Here is a 16,606-nt window from a genome sequence, read left to right on the forward strand (position 1 = left end):
TCTTTGCAACAAACATTTATTTTAAAACCAATTTCACTGAACAATCATCTCACAATGCTCTGTTTTGTAAATTAAGTATCGTTACATCGGTAGGACATTGTAAATTTAATTCAATACAAATGACTGCTTTTGTCCTTGTATATAAATATGTTCAGAAAATATTGAATTAAAACACAAATTACATATAAATTGGACCCTCAAATATATCCGAATTAATTATACAGACGTGATTGCAATATAAAAATCTATACTAGATTTTAAATATTCCTCGGTTTGGTATAGCCCATCACAGCAAAGGCATGAACTGGTAGAAGATATAAAGAATACTTTTGGAGGCTGCTGGCCAGCTCTTAAATATCCATGTTCATCTTCCTCCTCCACCTTAAATAGGGAGAATAAAAGGATACAGGTTACAAGTTCAGTAGTCCAACAACTGGTAAACAATGGAGAACTACAAATATATACATTTGTACAGTTTAGGCTTGGCTGAAAGCCTGATAACATTTAGCTGAAATGGTTATCTGGTCCAGGGGACCCAATGGAGCTGGGCACAAGCATAAATATTAAGCGGTCTGTATACTAATGGAGCTTAGATGGCTTAGAAGTGACAAACTTGGCAAGTTTTAAAAAAAATTCAACGCAACAGATGGGATTCTCAGAAAGCCGAATGAGGCAACTTGGAATTCAAGATCAAATGGAATCGGATGTGGAGGGAGGGGGGTGAAAATGTTCTGGTCACAGTAATATGCCGCGTGACTGTTTGTTCCCATTGTACATAAACAAGTTGGACTAGAGCATGGGCACAATGCTAAACTGGGAATCCATATATAACTACACATACTCAAAAATCAAAATCACTCTTTAGAAACTAAGTCACTTTCAGACAAAATATGACACCAAAGTACAAAGAAGATATTCAGACAGATGCATGATCAAAATTATAGGCTTTAAGGTGCATATTAAACAAAACAAAAAAGTTATTTTGCTTGTAAATTGAAACGGATGCCATCGAAGAAAGAATTAACATTGGGAAACTTGAGAGGCCAGAATTGGAAAACTGTACCAAGGTCAGAGAACTGCAGTGCTCAAGAAGCCCACAAGAATACACAAAGGGAAAGATAAATAAATACCAATTTGCACTTGGGTGAGAATTTTTAAGTCAAGGTGTGGCCAAGTTACCAAGACCTGTGAGTATTGTGTGACTGATGGTTGAGACAGAGAGAACTTTGGACGGAGAATCAAGAGCTGGCAGCCGCAGGTTAGTTTGGCAATTTTAAAGAAACAAAAACTAGAATATACAGGTCCACCACTGATCTTCTCACAACTGTTGGTCTGACACTCCTTTGAACTGAACAAATTTAAGAGAATGTACACAAAAATGCTGGAGAAACTCAGCAGGTGCAGCAGCATCCATGGAGCGAAGGAAATAGGCAGCGTTTAGGGCCGAAACCCGAAGAAGGATTTTGGCCCGAAACGTTGCCTATTTCCTTCGCTCCATAGATGCTGCTGCACCCGCTGAGTTTCTCCAGCATTTTTGTGTACCTTCGATTTTCCAGCATCTGCAGTTCCTTCTTTAAAAAATTAAGAGAATGCACTTGAACAACCCTCCCCCCACCCCCCACCTCACAGAATGTGGTGTCTAGACCAGATGGTTGATCTCGACCTCATTGGGACTTCCGCGCCGATCTGCTGGTCGAATTGGCCCCCTGTGGCCAGGACTCTGGAACTCTGGCCCAGCCGGGGCCGGCAGATCAGTTCCTGTCGGCAGGTTCAGTTCCAACTTTGCAGACTGGTATCTTTGGCGGCCTAGGTGGATTGTTCCAATACTGTCCGACTCCTCTTGGAGCCCGTGACTACTGTTTGCCCAGCAAAACAGACAACCCAGAAAGGCACTGGAACCATGGGTGCTGGTAAACCAGTGGTGGACCTGTACTGGGAGCACTCAGCAGGTACAAAGCTAGCACTGGGGAGAGAGGAAATGTTTTGAGTCAAGGATTCTTCTTTAGAACTGGAATGGACCAAAAGCTAGCATGTTTTAAGTTGTAGAGATAGGTAGGGGTGAAAAACACAGAGCCAATATCTGTAGACATAAGGAACTGCAGATTCTGGTTTACAAAAGAGACACAAGTGCTGGAATAACTGAGTAAGTCAGGTAGCATCTCTGGGCCACAAGGATAGGTGACGTTTCGGGTCAGGCCCTCCTTCAGACAATATCTGTGATGGGGACACACTAAAGCTGTCATGGTAATAATTATTAAACAAAATGGAAAGGTTAAACAAACTGAAAGAGACAGTGAAAAAGAGCATCTCAAGTAATTAAAACTAACTAGTCTCTTAGGGTCTGATGTAGAGATAAAAATGAGATGCTGTTCCTCGAACTTATGTTGGGTGTCACTGGAGCACTGTAGAAGAGGAATGGGATGAGAATTAAAATCAGATCACTGGATGCTGGATGCTAGCAGTGCAGGCTGAAAGAAAGGGTTCTGCAGTCACCCTGGCTGGGCTTGTAGAGAAGATGGTAAAGCGAGCACTGTATGCAACACCCGAAATTGGAAGCAACACATGAATTACTGCTTCACCTGGAAGGATGTTTGGATTCTTGGATTGTCGGAAGGTAAAAAGGCAGATGTTGCATCTCCTGCTATTTTCTGGGAAAAAATCATGAGTGAGAACTAATTGAAGGAGATGGAAGAATGGACCAAGGAAGGCAGAAAAGTCCCCTTGGATGCCGAAATGGAAGGGGGAAGAAAGCAGGCTTGATAGTGAACTGTTGTTGGAAATGATAGAAATTAAGGAGGCTGATCTGTTGAATGGAGAGGCGGGTAGATTGGAAACCATGGACAATGGAACCCTGTCCTTGTTCTGACTAGGAGTGGGTTGGACTAGGGGTGCGAAAAATAAGAAAACGTGGTTGAAAGAATGAAGACAAATTGAAAGCAATAGTGTGCAAAGTCTCAAAATCAGAGCAGACTGAAAACCTGGTAAAATAGATGTCTTTGCACGATTCAAGGAGGGAGGGAGATGTAGTGAAGGTTTGCTGTCCAGAGATTCCAGGTAACCTGCGCCCTAGACCACACAGGGTCTTAAAAGTGCTGACTTGTGGCTCATCACCAAGGTCCAGAGCCTCTCCCAGCACGGGGTCAGTCACGCTGACTGCATGGCTTTGATGGCCAGCAACCAATTGAATCAAATGACCTTAATATGCAAACGTTCAAAACTGTTCGAGTCCTGTTTAAGTTAAAATACTTTGCACTCAAAAGATATTGAACAAAATTGAATTCTCCTGGTCGAAGTGTTTTCCCACTAATTTTTAGAGAACCCATTTTCTTTGCAGCGAGTTAAGAAGATACAGACTTGCCAGGCAATTTCCCAGTTTCAGAGTTTGGAAATTTGTGCTCCACCTTTGTAATCCATCCGGCATATTTCAGCCTAGCTCAAGCACCCCCACAGTCAGCAGATGAAAGGCTGGCATCATCATCGTTGAAAACATTAGCCATTGGTCATTGCAGTGATAGCCAAACAACCTCTTCACAAGTTACAAATGCATGTATTTTCTAAGAAAGGTTTTCACTCACTCACTCGTTTATTTAAAGCCTGCATTTAAAATATAACATCCAAAGAGCAAGGAAAACGACTGGAGGCTAATGAAATATAACACAAGCTTTGTTATTTACCTCTGAAGCTGCGACCTCCACCTCCTCTGCCACCTCTGAAACCTCCTCTGCCACCTCTGAAACCACCTGGATAAAAATCAAAAATATAATCATTAGGTTATTGCACATGAAAACATTTACCCACAGCCACTCATTCTTAAAATGGAAAAGACTGCTGCATCAATACAATATTTGCTTTTAAAATTGACCAATCAGGTCATTTCAATAGTTATACATGTTTGTTTTCAACCCTCTCCAACATCTCAATTTAACACCACCACCACTCTTCCCAGCCCATCCAATTTTCTTCAGGTTCAATAACCATTCAAACCACCAAGATATTTGCACTGTTCCAGTTCTACCCTCTAACTTTTCCCTTAAGGGCCTGTCCCACGAGCATACGACTTCATGCGGCAAGCGCGACCTAAAGGGCCGGTCCCACCAGCATGTGGCAAGCGCAACCAAACCAGAAGCGGGGGCTGCGCGGAGGTCGAGTGAGTGACATGAAGTTCCAGCGAAGTCCGCGGGAAGTTCGCGCGTGACGTACGGCGTCGAGGCGGCTGCGGGCCGGCAGGCCGTTGCCACGCAGAATTTTTAAACACGGTTAGTTTTTCGGAGACCCCTGCGATGTCGGGACCAGTTCCGCACAACTCCATACGGCTCCGGCGATCGAAGTGGGACCGGCCACGCGAGGTCGTACGGCTCAAGCGACCACGTTAGGTCGCGCTTGCCGCATGCAGGCGCATGCTGGTGGGACCGGCCCTTTAGGTCGCGCTTGCTGCATGGAGTCGCATGCTCGTGGGACAGGCCCTTTATTGTCGATCAATTGGACGATCTGTCTTCTGCTTCCGAGGCAATGTCATGAAATTCTGTTCCCGAGTCTCTCCATCTCCCTGTCTCTTTGTTCTCTTTTATGACATTCATTAAAACATACGTCCATGGCCAACCCCCTTAGAAACATGGAAACATAGAAAATAGGTGCAGGAGTAGGCCATTCGGCCCTTCGAGCCTGCACCGCTATTCAATATGATCATGGCTGATCATCCAACTCAGTATCCTGTACCTGTATCCTGTCCTCTTCTGAGACTTATCAATTGTTTTTAGTTCAGTTTTAGAGATACAGTGTGGAAACAGGCCCTTTGGCCCACTGCTGTCCATCGATCACCTGTTCACACTAGTTCTGTTATCCCACTTCCTCATCCAGTCCCTACACATTCGGAATAATTTACAGAGGCCAATTTCCCTATAAACCCACACGTCTTTGGAATTTTGGGGGGGGGGGGGGTGAACTGACCTTGAGGAGACACACATGGTGAAGGTGCAAAGTCCGCACAGACCGCACTCGAGGTCAAGATCAAACCTGGGTCTCTGGTGCTGTGAGGCAGCAGCTCTACCAGCTGTGCCACCCTGCACAATGGTACATAATGATGTGCTGCAAGGGCAATTTATATAAAGGCAATACTATCATTGACCTACAGCATCTGTAGTCATTTTACCATCAGGAAAATAGCTCTACCAGCTAAGCCACTGTACCTTTGGTAACACTGCAATGGAGTGTATACATAAAAATAGGAACTTGAATAGATATGTTGTTGGTCTTGTTCAATTAATGGAACATTTCTTACCCATTCTCCCACCACGTCCACCTCGACCTCTGGTACCCCGGCCTCCCCTCATCCCACCTTTTACACCAGGTGGCAGAGGCAAAAACCGCTGAAGCGGGAGTAGTTTTGCTGGATCAACGTAAAACTGCAGGGAAAAAGGAAAATTACCCAAGTAAATCCAAGTACACTTGAGGCAAAGTTTCATGCACAGCATTCACTGTGCACAAAGAGAAAAGCAGATCAATGATTTTTTTACTACATTTTTCTGCATGACTGCAGCAATATTTATAAATTCAGTTGAGGTTCGTAGATGAACGAATCATTTTTCGAAAAAATGATTTTATTTCAAAGACGTCTCTAACAAATGGTCCAATGTTTGACCCAGGATCATATGACCGATAAGGAATAAGAGTAGAATTAGGCAATTCGGCCCATCAAGTCTACTCCGCCATTCAATCATGGCTGATCTATCCCTCCCTCCTTACCCCATTCTCCTGCCTTCTCCCCATAACCTTTAACACCTGTGCTAATCAAAAATCTATCTATCTATCTCTGCCTTAAAAATATCCACTGCCTTGTTCTGTGGCAAAGAATTCCACAGATTCACTACGCTCTGACTAAAGAAATATCTCCTCATCTCCTTCCTAAAAGAATGTCCTTTAATTCTGAGGTTATGACCCTTCTAGACTCTCCCATTAATAGAAACACCCTCTCCACATCCACTCTATCCAAGACTTTCACTATTCTGTATGTTTCAACTAGATCCCCCCTCATTATTGTGCAGAAGTCTGGGGTAATAACTATAAAAATTCGATACACTCATTAACCATGATGCAAAAAAGAGCAATTCGTATTATCCATAATGCTAAGTATCTGGGTCATACGAATCCATTATTTTTAGAGTCAAAATTATTAAAATTAGAAGATTTGGTTACATTCAAAACAGCTCAGATAATGTTTAGGGCCAAAAATAAAAATTTACCTGGAAACATTCAAAAATTATTTAACGAGCGTGTTAAATTTAAGAGGAATATTTAACTTTAAGAAACAAAGAGTCCGTACGACTAGAAAAACCTTTTGTATTTCGGTTTGTGGAGTAGGAGTGTGGAATAAATTGAACGGGGAATTAAAGCAATGCACAAACATGAATAATTTTAAAATGATATATAAAAAAATAATTTTCAAGGGGTACAGGGATGGAGGGGATGGTTGACAAGTGGGAGTTAATGTTTATCTATTGCTTTACTATTGTTTACTTATGTTTGGGTACTTCAGATATGAAGTTTGTATGTGCATAATAGTTGTATGTATATATATGTCTGTAGGTATTATGGGAAATTGCCTAGGGTAGTATTATTATTATTAATTAATTGATTTTTAAACATGGTAGAAGTGTTGGGGAAAAGGGGTGAGATTTAATAAGTTATTCTTCTTCTCACTCCTTTTCGAGCTTGTACAGACACATTGGAACTTTGCTTTTGTTCTTTTCATTGCTTTGTAAATATTGATTGTAATGTCCAATTGTTTGATAATTTCGATTTTGTTACTATTAATGTCTTTAATGTCTTTACTTGTTCGGAATAAATAAATAAATAAAAAATAAAATAAATTCTTCTAAACTCCAGTGAGCACAGGCCCAGTGCTAACAAACGCTCATCATATGTTAACCTACTCATTCCTGGGATACTGCATTTATCTCAGGGAGGTTCATTTATCACTGATGTGCATTCTCCACATCACGCTGCGTGGTTTGTTTGGATCCTGTCCTTTAAAGCTGGCAAAATTCAGGGAGACTTGTCATTTAAGTCTTCAATGAGTTCCTCATTTTGGACAATGTTTTTGAAATAGCCTTTATTCCATTTGTTATCACTGGTACATTTGACAAGACAATGGCAACGTGACCGGAAAGAGTTCCTTGAAAGAACTCAAAGGATGACATTGATAGCTGGAGACAGGAAGTATTGGAGTAGATGTAGAGAACATGGAAGGGTGACGTTTCAACGGAAGACTGAAGATAAGGGTCCCGACCTGAAGAGTGATCTACCCATGTTCTCCAGAAATGCTGTATAACCTGCTGAGTTATTCCAGCACATTGCGTATCTGCAGTTCCTTGTTTCTGCAAGAGTTCCTTAAAACCGTGTGGTAAGCTGGTGAAATCAGAGTATTATTGAAGGATATGCTGGTGCAAATGGACAGGCTCAGATTACGAACAATTTGCACAAACTCTCTGCGCTGCAGGTCGATTTAATTTTGTGCAACGATAAAGCGTTAATTAATAATCTTGCTGTTCTAGGGCTTTAAAGGAAAAATAATCAGAACATGATAAAATTACATAATGAGATATGGCAGTGGAGAAAGAGTGAGTAAAAAACAACAAAAAACAACAGGCAGCCAACCATGTCATGTCTGGGTGCCCGCTCTACCACCCACCAAATGGAGCTCAGGACCTGGCAGACATTGACGCAGGGACAACAACCTGGCTGCTCAACGCCCGGTTTGAAATCTAACTATTCCTTTGGTTTATGTTTCATTCGCAAGAAGAAGAACAAATGTATATCCCATTTAAAGCACCAACCCCAATAAGTAAGAAGAACGATCCAACTATGAATTACAAAAACAAAATATATAAAATGTTGGAAAAGCGAGGAGAAACCGTTTGGATTGGAAAAACACAACTTAGCAACGAAGAACTAAAAACACTGACACTTAAAGACAGGGAGAGTGGAATACAAGTGGTCCAAGATGACAGCAAGTGTTAGTCTAACTGCAAAAGTGAATGTTTTGCAGAAGCTAATGTGGATTGCTTAAATGCTGAGTTGAGAAATTATACTGGGGAACAGCATAGAAACTAAACAGAGATATTGTCCATGGCTTCGCGAATCTTACCTGGAAATAGTAATTAACAGATCTAGTGAAAAAGGAGGTCAAAGAAAGTAAAAGTACTTGAAAAAAATAAATGGGACTATTAATTGATAAATTAAAATCAAAAGATTTTAGAACTGAATACACATATCGGAAGGTGGCAAATATAACTACCTGAAAACAGAGGGAGAAAAACTGGGCTGAGTTAGTAGATGGTAAAATTAGACAAAATAGGAAAGATATATTAACAGAGCACTTCGAATGAACATGAATAAGAGGGAAATCACATCCAATATTTTCTAAAGAATTTTTGAGGTTGGAACCAGCAGAATAGATTAGGAATCAAGGCATGTGGTACATTTGGAATTTGAGAGCCTTTGATAAAGATAACACAAAAACAAAATTTAAATAAATTAGAAAACATGGGATTGCAGAGGCAGAGTGTCACACAGGGTTGAAATAGGGCCTTCAGCCCAAGACCAAATAGACCAGAAGCAACTATTTTATAGTTCTTAGTGAGAAGTATGAGTACACCAGTCAGTAAAATCCACGAATATTGATAAGAGTACCCAAGTATCATTTGCTTGCAAGAATAATTTTATTCGTAATGGGAACATGTTGGTAATCTAAATGGAAGAAAACTTTTGGCAAGAACTGAAGAAATGGACTTTACAAAAATAAAAATGAAAAAGGGATTATTTTCTGTAAATAATGTCATATTTTCAATTAATCTTTAGAATAAAACCTACCTTCTGTGGTTGCCTGAAGGAACTAGCGTTCATGTTGTCTGATAACTTAACTGAAAAATACTAATAATTTCAATTAAGGAAAAAATAGACAGCATTTTTTTCCAATAATTTTAGGCAAATAAGTTTATAATCACACCATTGAGACATAATTTTAGTTTTTAATTTAGAGATGTAGTGTAGCAAAAAGCCCTTAGGTCCACCGAGCCCACGCTGAATCATCCGTTTGCACTATCTCTACATTATTCCAATATTACACTATTTCTATCTTTTTCAATTCCCAACACATATGGGGCAATTTTGCAGAGGTCAATTAACACACAAACCCACATGGTTTTTGGATGGGAGGAAACCAGAGCACCCAGAGTAAATCCATGTGGTCACAGGGAGAATGTGCACCCGAGGTCAGGATCGAACCCCAGTCCATGGCACTGTGAGACAGCAGCTCTACCAGCTGCCCCACTGTGCCACACCAATTTTAAGATCAATGAAGACATAAATGTGAACACATTTTTTTTAGCGATTATACCCAATCCTAGTTAGTGGGTTACCAAGTATTTTGTTCTCATACAACCAACGCACCTGACAGCAGCACAAGATGTCAAAGAAACACTCGCTGATACGATGCCTTCATATGTAGCTCAAGAATCATCTACTAATTTAGGTACTTCCCAACACTAACTCACAAAAGGATACAAAACTTCGAAGCTGTCCAAATATTTCATCAACTTTTCCAATTTGTTCTTTGTTTTCCAAGTAAACGGGTGCGTTAAAATAAGGGACTTTATTTTCTTCCGAGGTGCATTTGCAAACAATGTCATCTTCGCATGGATGCAAGAAATCTCCCAATTCTAACACAAATATAACAAAGAGTTAAAGAACCATAACATTTAAATGTTCATAAGAATACATTAAAATTATAAATGAATAGCTTTAAATTAAAAAAAAATTAAAGCTGCACATCAAAAAAAAAAAAATCATTAAATATATGTGGAAACACTCTCCTTCCATCTTTTCGATGAATTTTTGATTTGAATCCAAATTCATGGGATGAAGGTCTGCTGGATCATTGCGCCATCAAGTACTCCTAACTCCATCAGTTATTCAAAAGCTCATTTAAAAGGATATTTAAACAATGTAAATCCAAATTAAATTTAACACTTCAGAAGTACATTGGGTATTCACGCGATTAAAAGGCTTGGAGTCAAATTATATACAACACGATATAACTTTATTTATCTCAGGAGGGAAATTAATTTGCCAAGTCCTAAAAAAACAAAAAATACATGAGACATGAAACACTGCATTAACATGAGAGGATGAATACAAAAATATTTTCATGACACCCGTGTTTGGACTAACAAGATTTGTGCAGCATTTATCATTTTACACATGTTACTTTGTGTCTTTGCTATTATTACAGAAATCCATGAATAAAATAAACCCGAATCCTCATGGAATCAAAATCAGAACATAAAACCAGTTTATCAGAGAGGAAGCATAACATCCAAGCATTCTATTTCTCCCTGATGTGCAGCATTTATATCACATTTGCAGAAAAGATCAAACAGTAGTGAAGATCTTCAGCTAATCAGCCTTCTTCCCTGGAAATATTTTCATTAAAATATGGACCAATTAAACAGCTGCTCAGGCATTTGAAATATTTATCTGGATTACAATAACCTCTTGATTTAGGACAATGCAACTTTTGCCAAGTATGTTGTTCATAAGGTCATAAGTGATAGGAGCAGAATTAGGCCATACGGCCCATCAAGTTTACTCCGCCATTCAATCATGGCTGATCTATCTCTCCCGCCGAACCCCATTCTCCTGCATCCTCCCCATAACCTCTGACACCCATACTAATCAATGTTCTTGTCATTGTGCCATTGTCATTCTTGTCATTGTCACCAATCAATGTCCATACGTTCATGTTCATACATACCGACTACCCTTTCAGGAGGCCCCTGATCATATCCTCTATTGAAGCCTCCTCGACCTCCGCCGCGGAATCCGCCTCTTCCTCCGCTAAAGCCGCCTCCTCTTCCCCCACCGTAGCCGCCGCTGCCGCCTCTTCCCCCTCCGTAGCTGCCGCCACCTCCTCTTCCACCTCTGTAGCCACCTCCGCCGCCCCTACCTCCACGATAAGACATTTCAATTCAAAATTCTGAAAAAGATTACATTTAGTCAGTAAAGGTACATTAGTTATCTTCCCTGACACAGTAATAAAGTATGCAACCTGGATTTGTTACACATCATCATTGAAATATAGTAAGAAAGATTGCACGTTATCAATAGATTTAGTTTGCTGATCATTGGATTTATTTGTTGATCAAGTAAACATAGAAAATAGGTGCAGGAGGAGGCCATTTGGCCCTTCAAGCCAGCATCACCATTCATTGTGATCATGGCTGATCAACCACAATCAGTAACCCGTGCCTGCCTTCTCCCCATAACCCTCGATTTATTTTACATTCTTTTAAATTCATCCAGTGAATTGGCCACTGCCTTCTGTGGCAGAGAATTCCACAAATTCACAACACTCTGGGTGAAAAAGTTTTTTCTCATCTCAGTTTTAAATGGCCTCCCCTTTATTCTTAGACTGTGGCCCCTGCGGTGGCTTCAACATCGGGAGCCTCGATCGCCTCGACACAGCAATTTGACCGTGGGGCGGTGGAAAAATCCCGTGGCCGATTTTGCGCCACTCCGGGCGATGAAAGGCCCTGTGAACCAAAGATCATAGAGCGGAGCTTTGCCGATTCAAGCTCCGCCTATGACCTTTCCTCCTCCAATCACCATGCTCTATCCTCAGTCCCACCCCCCTACTTTAGCCTCTGACCGACACCTCCCTCCTCCAATCATCGCACTGAATCATCATGGTCTCCCCCCCCCTCCATTGCCTGCTGACCGATGTCTCTCGTCCAATCGGCGCCCTCGATCATCAGTCCCAAACCCACTGTCTCGCGGAAAGCGGAGATTTTTAATAGATTTTTTTTCCACCGAATTTTAAAATCCGGAATACAAAACATGGGGGGGGGGGGGGGGGGGGGGGAGGGGGGAGTTGTCCCCCCCTCTCAAAACCTGGGGAGGACGAGGACGTGCAGTATCAAATGGCAACTTATTTAGGATCACAGCCAGATTTCTTGAAGCATGGTTGAAATGGTTCTGAAAAATGGATGCAGCCAACTCATTTCACTTTCACCTAAAGACATCAAATGTGACGAGTCTATGAATCTGCAGCAAAGACTGAAAAGTTGTCCTCAACCACTTTCCCACTGCCCTCTTGAATCAAACTTTTAGTCAAGCACCAAAAACATAAGGTGTACAAGGACATAGGAGGAGTAGACCTGATCTCTGAAGCTTGCTCCACCATGCTGTAGAATACTAGCGAATTGCCTCAAGGCTTTTTTTTTCAATTTTCTCCTCTGTCGCTCATAGCTCTCAACTGTCTAATACATTTAGAAAATTATAAAGGCCTACAATGCATGCGCAAATGATGTTTCAGTAATGAGAGAGTCTAAAACCATAGTGCACAGCCTCAAAATAAAAGGATGAACCTTCAGAATGGAGATGAGGGGAAATTAATTTAGCCAGATGGTGGCGAATCTGTGGAATTCATTGCCACAGACAGCTGTGAAGGCCAAGACATTAGGCATTTTCAAAATGGAGATTGTTAGGTTCGTGATTAGTTTTGTTTATTATTGTCACGTGTACCTAGCGACACTGAAAAGCTTTTTGCTGCATGCTATCCAGTCAGCTGAAAGACTATACATGATTACAATCAAGCCATCCAGTGTAGATACAGAATAAAGGGTATAACATCGATACAGAATATAAGGGTATATGCAAATTAAAGTCCAGTAAAGACTGATTAAAGATAGTTTGAGGTCTCCAGTGAGGTATATGGGTGGTCAGGACCACTTTCTAGTTGGTGTGGGCATGTGTGCAGCTGGAATTGGGAGCACATGTTGAGAATATAGGCAGGTTTTGCATCCAAAGCCAGGGACTGGAAGATGACTCTTGCGCACTGCTAGAGTGCTTGAATGTTTCACCATTTTGACAAGATGAAACTCCCCAGGGCTCAATTAATAAATTATATTACCATGTGCAATGTGAAATAACATGGAAATAAAAGTGCCAGGGGAACAAGTGCATCATCTAAAAGGCTGGAAAATGCGGACTCTCTAAACTGTATGCTTTCCACTTACATTCAATTTTCCAAAGTGCAACATCTCACACTTGTTCAGATTAAACTCCATTTGCCACTTCACCACCCATTTCTGTAGCTTTGATCCCAGGTATACTTTGACAGCTCACTATCTGCAACTCCATCACTTTTGGTGCCGTCTGTGAACTTACTAACCGACCCATCTACATTTACATCCGAAACGTAATGTGCAGGAGGTACTCAGCAGGTCAGGCAACATATGTGGAGGGGATGGACTGGCAATGTCATGGATCAGGACCTTTCTTCAGACCGATGAGTCCAATCAGTCTGAAGAAGAACTTATTCACAGTCACCTATCCGTTCTGTAGAGATGTTGCCTGACTGACTAAGTTAGTCTACCACTTTTATGTATTTTTCAGTCTGAAGGGGTCCGACCCAAATCTTCTTTATCAGTGGGACCAATTCAGTTTACACTGAGAAACAAAAGATTGATTTTGTGGCGACCATGAGTAGCCAATTCATCCAACTTACTCATCACCTCCCCACCACATGGAGGCCAAGGGTGAACACCCCACGACCTGAAGATATGCACAAAAAGCCAGAGTAACTCAGAAGGTCAGTCAGTATCTCTGGAGAAAATGAATCGTTGATGTTTTGGGTCAAGACCCTTCTTCAAACCCAAAACGTCACACATTCCTTCGCTCCAGAGATGCTGCCTGGCCCGCTGAGTTACTCCAGCATTTTGTGTCTATTCTTGGTTTAAACCAGCATCTGCAGTTCCTTCCTACACACCAAATACCCCACCTATCCCGGCAAAGGTTCACTTGCACCTCCTCAAACCTCATCTACTGTATCCGCTGTTCCAGGTGTGGACTCCTATATATCGGCAAAACCAAGCGCAGGCTCGGCGATCGTTTCGCTGAACTCCTCCGCACAGTCCACCTAAACCTACCTGATCTCCCGTTTGCTAAACACTTTAACCCCCGCTCCCATTCTGACCTTTCTGTCCTGGGCCTCCTCCACTGTCAGAGTGAGACCCAGCGCAAATTGGAGGAACAGCACCTCATATTTTACTTGGGTAGCTTACACCTCAGCAGTATGAACATTGATTTCTCTAACTTCAATTAACCCTTGCTTTCCCTCTCTCTCGGTCTCTGACCAATCTGACTGTCCCCTTGATTACATTTCATCTCTGTTTGCTTTGTTGTCAACTTCTCCTAGCTAACAATAATCTATTCTACATTTTCCTTGATCACCATCTGTTTTGATGTCTCGTTTTCACACACTTTACCCATCCTTATCTGTGTCTCCCTCTCCCCTGACTCTCAGTCAGGAGAAGGGTCTCGACCCAAAACATCACACATTCCTTCTCTCCAGGGATGCTGCCTGTCCCGCTGAGTTACTCCAGCATTTTGTGTCTATCCACTCTGTCTGTGCCTTTCACTATTCTGTAAGATTCAATGAGGTCCCCTCCTCAACTCCAGCGAGTAGAGGCCCAGTGCTGTCAAGCGCTCATCATATGCTAACCCACTCATTCTTGGGATCATTCTTGTAAAGCTCCTCTGGACCCTATCCAGAGCCAGCACATCCTTCCTCAGATATGGTGCCCAAATTTGCTCACTGTACTCCAAATACGGCCTGACGAGTGCCTTATCTCAGCATTACATCTGTTCTTTTTGTATTCCAGTCCACTTGATATAAATGCCAGCATTGAATTTACCTAGCTTTCCACCCAGAGAGCTGTGAGTCTGTGGAATTCTCTGCCACAGCAGGCAGTGCAGACCAATTCACTGGATGTATTCAAGAGAGAGTTGGATAACAGAATCAAGAGATATGGGGAGAAAGCAGGAACGGGGTTACTGATTTGGGATGATCAGTTTCAGATTCAACTTTAATTGTCATTGTCAGTGTACAGTACAGAGACAACGAAATGCAGTTAGCATCTCCCTGGAAGAGTGACATAGAATATGATTTCAATAAATAAATCTATTTACATGCATACAGTCATAGTGTTTTTCCTGTGGAGGAGTCGGGGGGGGGGGGTGATTGGCAGTCACCGAGGTACATTGTTGAGTAGTGTGACAGCCGCAGGGAAGAAGCTGTTCCTGGACCTGCTGGTCCGGCAATGGAGAAACCTGTAGCGCCTCCCGGATGGTAGGAGGGTAAACAGTCCATGGTTGGGGTGAGAGCAGTCCATGGCGATGCTGAGCGCCCTTCGCAGACAACGCTTGCTTTGGACAGACTCCATGGAGGGGAGCGAGGAACCGGTGATGCGTTGGGCGATTTTCACCACCCTCTGCAGTGCTTGCACATAGCCATGAATGGCCTACTCATCAGCCACGCACATAGCCATGAATGGCCTACTCATCAGCCATGCACATAGCCATGAATGGCCTACTCCTGCAGCTAATTGTCTATGTTACTTTGTTACTACTGCCACTTCCTTGTCCTGGGCCTGGAACGTTGCCCGGAGCACGAGTAGTGCCCGCAGACCCCGGGCTGCAGCCACACACACACACACACAATCCCATCCCGGGGGGTGGAAACAACATGCTGGAGCCGGGGATTAGACACAACATGCTGGAGCCTCACGCACACACACACAATCCTATCCCGGGGGATGGACACAACATGCTGCTGCCGCCGCACACACACAATCCTATCCCGGGGATTAGACACAACATGCTCGAGTAACTCAGCAGGACAGGCATCGTCTCTGGAGAGAAGGGAAAGGGTGACGTTTCGGGTCGAGACCCTTTTTCAGACTGGCCTTGAAACTTTCCCCTGGAGCACGTGGAACGCCGCCGCGGTCGCTGCAACCAGAATTTTAAAAAGCAAAAGGGGAGGGAAACTCTACTTACTCTTCAGCTGGCCAGATATTTTCGATACATCGGTTTAGTTTGCAATATTAAGATGCAATTTCAAGTCTCCCAATATTTCCCCCCGGCTTTTTTTTTTCACCCCCACTCACCGTTGAGAATATTTTTTTTACGACGGGACACGACCTGCCGTATCACGAACTTTCACGTGGTGCAGCTTCAGCGTTGGCCGCTGCAGATGCAGATCTTTGGATGCAGCTAGTGGTCTGCACCCTCTAGCGGCAGGCTCGGCAATCCTCGACCGCCCCCTTCACAATCCCAGCTCACTTGCTCCACTTCACTTCTCTACCTGGCTGTTCAGCCGTCAACTCGCAGGCTGGTGTTGTGGCGAATGCTTTAATGCTGCTCGTGCTCCGGGCAAATTCTGCTCTTCGCAGCGCTGCAGCCCGAGGATAGACACACAAAGCTGCAGTAACTCAGCGGGACAGACAGCACCTCTGGAGAGAAGGAATTTATGTGACGTTTCGGGTCGAGACCCTTCTTCAGACTGGGATTCAGGGGAAAGGGTGAAAACGAGACATGAAAGGGGATGAGGCTCGAAGGAAAACTGTGGAATAGAACATTGCTAGCTAGGTGAAGGTGACAACAAAGCAGAACAGATAAAATGTAATCAAGGGGACAGTCAGACTGGATGGAGAACTAGGAAGGGGAGGGATTGATAGAGAGGGCAAGGAAGAAGTCAATGTTCATACCG

The 16,606-nt window shown here is 42.7% G+C and overlaps 1 protein-coding gene across 2 annotated transcripts; it reads right to left on the reverse strand.

Moving 5' to 3' along the window:
- gar1 (GAR1 ribonucleoprotein) lies at positions 1-16,051 on the reverse strand. 2 transcript variants are annotated; one of them, XM_033018863.1, is made up of 7 exons: positions 15,895-16,051; positions 10,811-11,032; positions 9,562-9,716; positions 8,869-8,928; positions 5,279-5,402; positions 3,675-3,740; positions 1-381 (listed from the first exon to the last, which is right to left on the reverse strand). In XM_033018863.1, the coding sequence occupies exons 2-7, from the start codon at positions 11,016-11,018 to the stop codon at positions 365-367; spliced, it is 630 nt and encodes a 209-aa protein (XP_032874754.1). In that variant the 5' UTR covers positions 11,019-11,032; positions 15,895-16,051; the 3' UTR covers positions 1-364. The 2 variants fall into 2 exon arrangements, with proteins under 2 accessions (XP_032874754.1, XP_032874757.1); XM_033018866.1 differs by having other exon boundaries at positions 16,005-16,019.
- Between the last annotated feature and the right edge of the window lie 555 nt (positions 16,052-16,606).

Source organism: Amblyraja radiata, chromosome 1, assembly GCF_010909765.2.
Source record: "Amblyraja radiata isolate CabotCenter1 chromosome 1, sAmbRad1.1.pri, whole genome shotgun sequence".
NCBI classification, from domain to species: domain Eukaryota; kingdom Metazoa; phylum Chordata; class Chondrichthyes; order Rajiformes; family Rajidae; genus Amblyraja; species Amblyraja radiata.

What these genes read in the sequence shown, in the direction of transcription:
- gar1 (XM_033018863.1), bottom strand. Translation starts at nt 11,018, where the DNA reads ATGTCTTATCGTGGAGGTAGGGGCGGCGGAGGTGGCTACAGAGGTGGA. An exon ending in GCCTCCTGAAAGGGTAGTCG is followed by an intron (nt 9,717 to 10,810) that starts GTATGTATGAAC and finishes TATTTGTGTTAG; the next exon opens with AATTGGGAGATTTCTTGCAT. An exon ending in TGGACGTGGTGGGAGAATGG is followed by an intron (nt 3,741 to 5,278) that starts GTAAGAAATGTT and finishes ATTTTTATCCAG; the next exon opens with GTGGTTTCAGAGGTGGCAGA.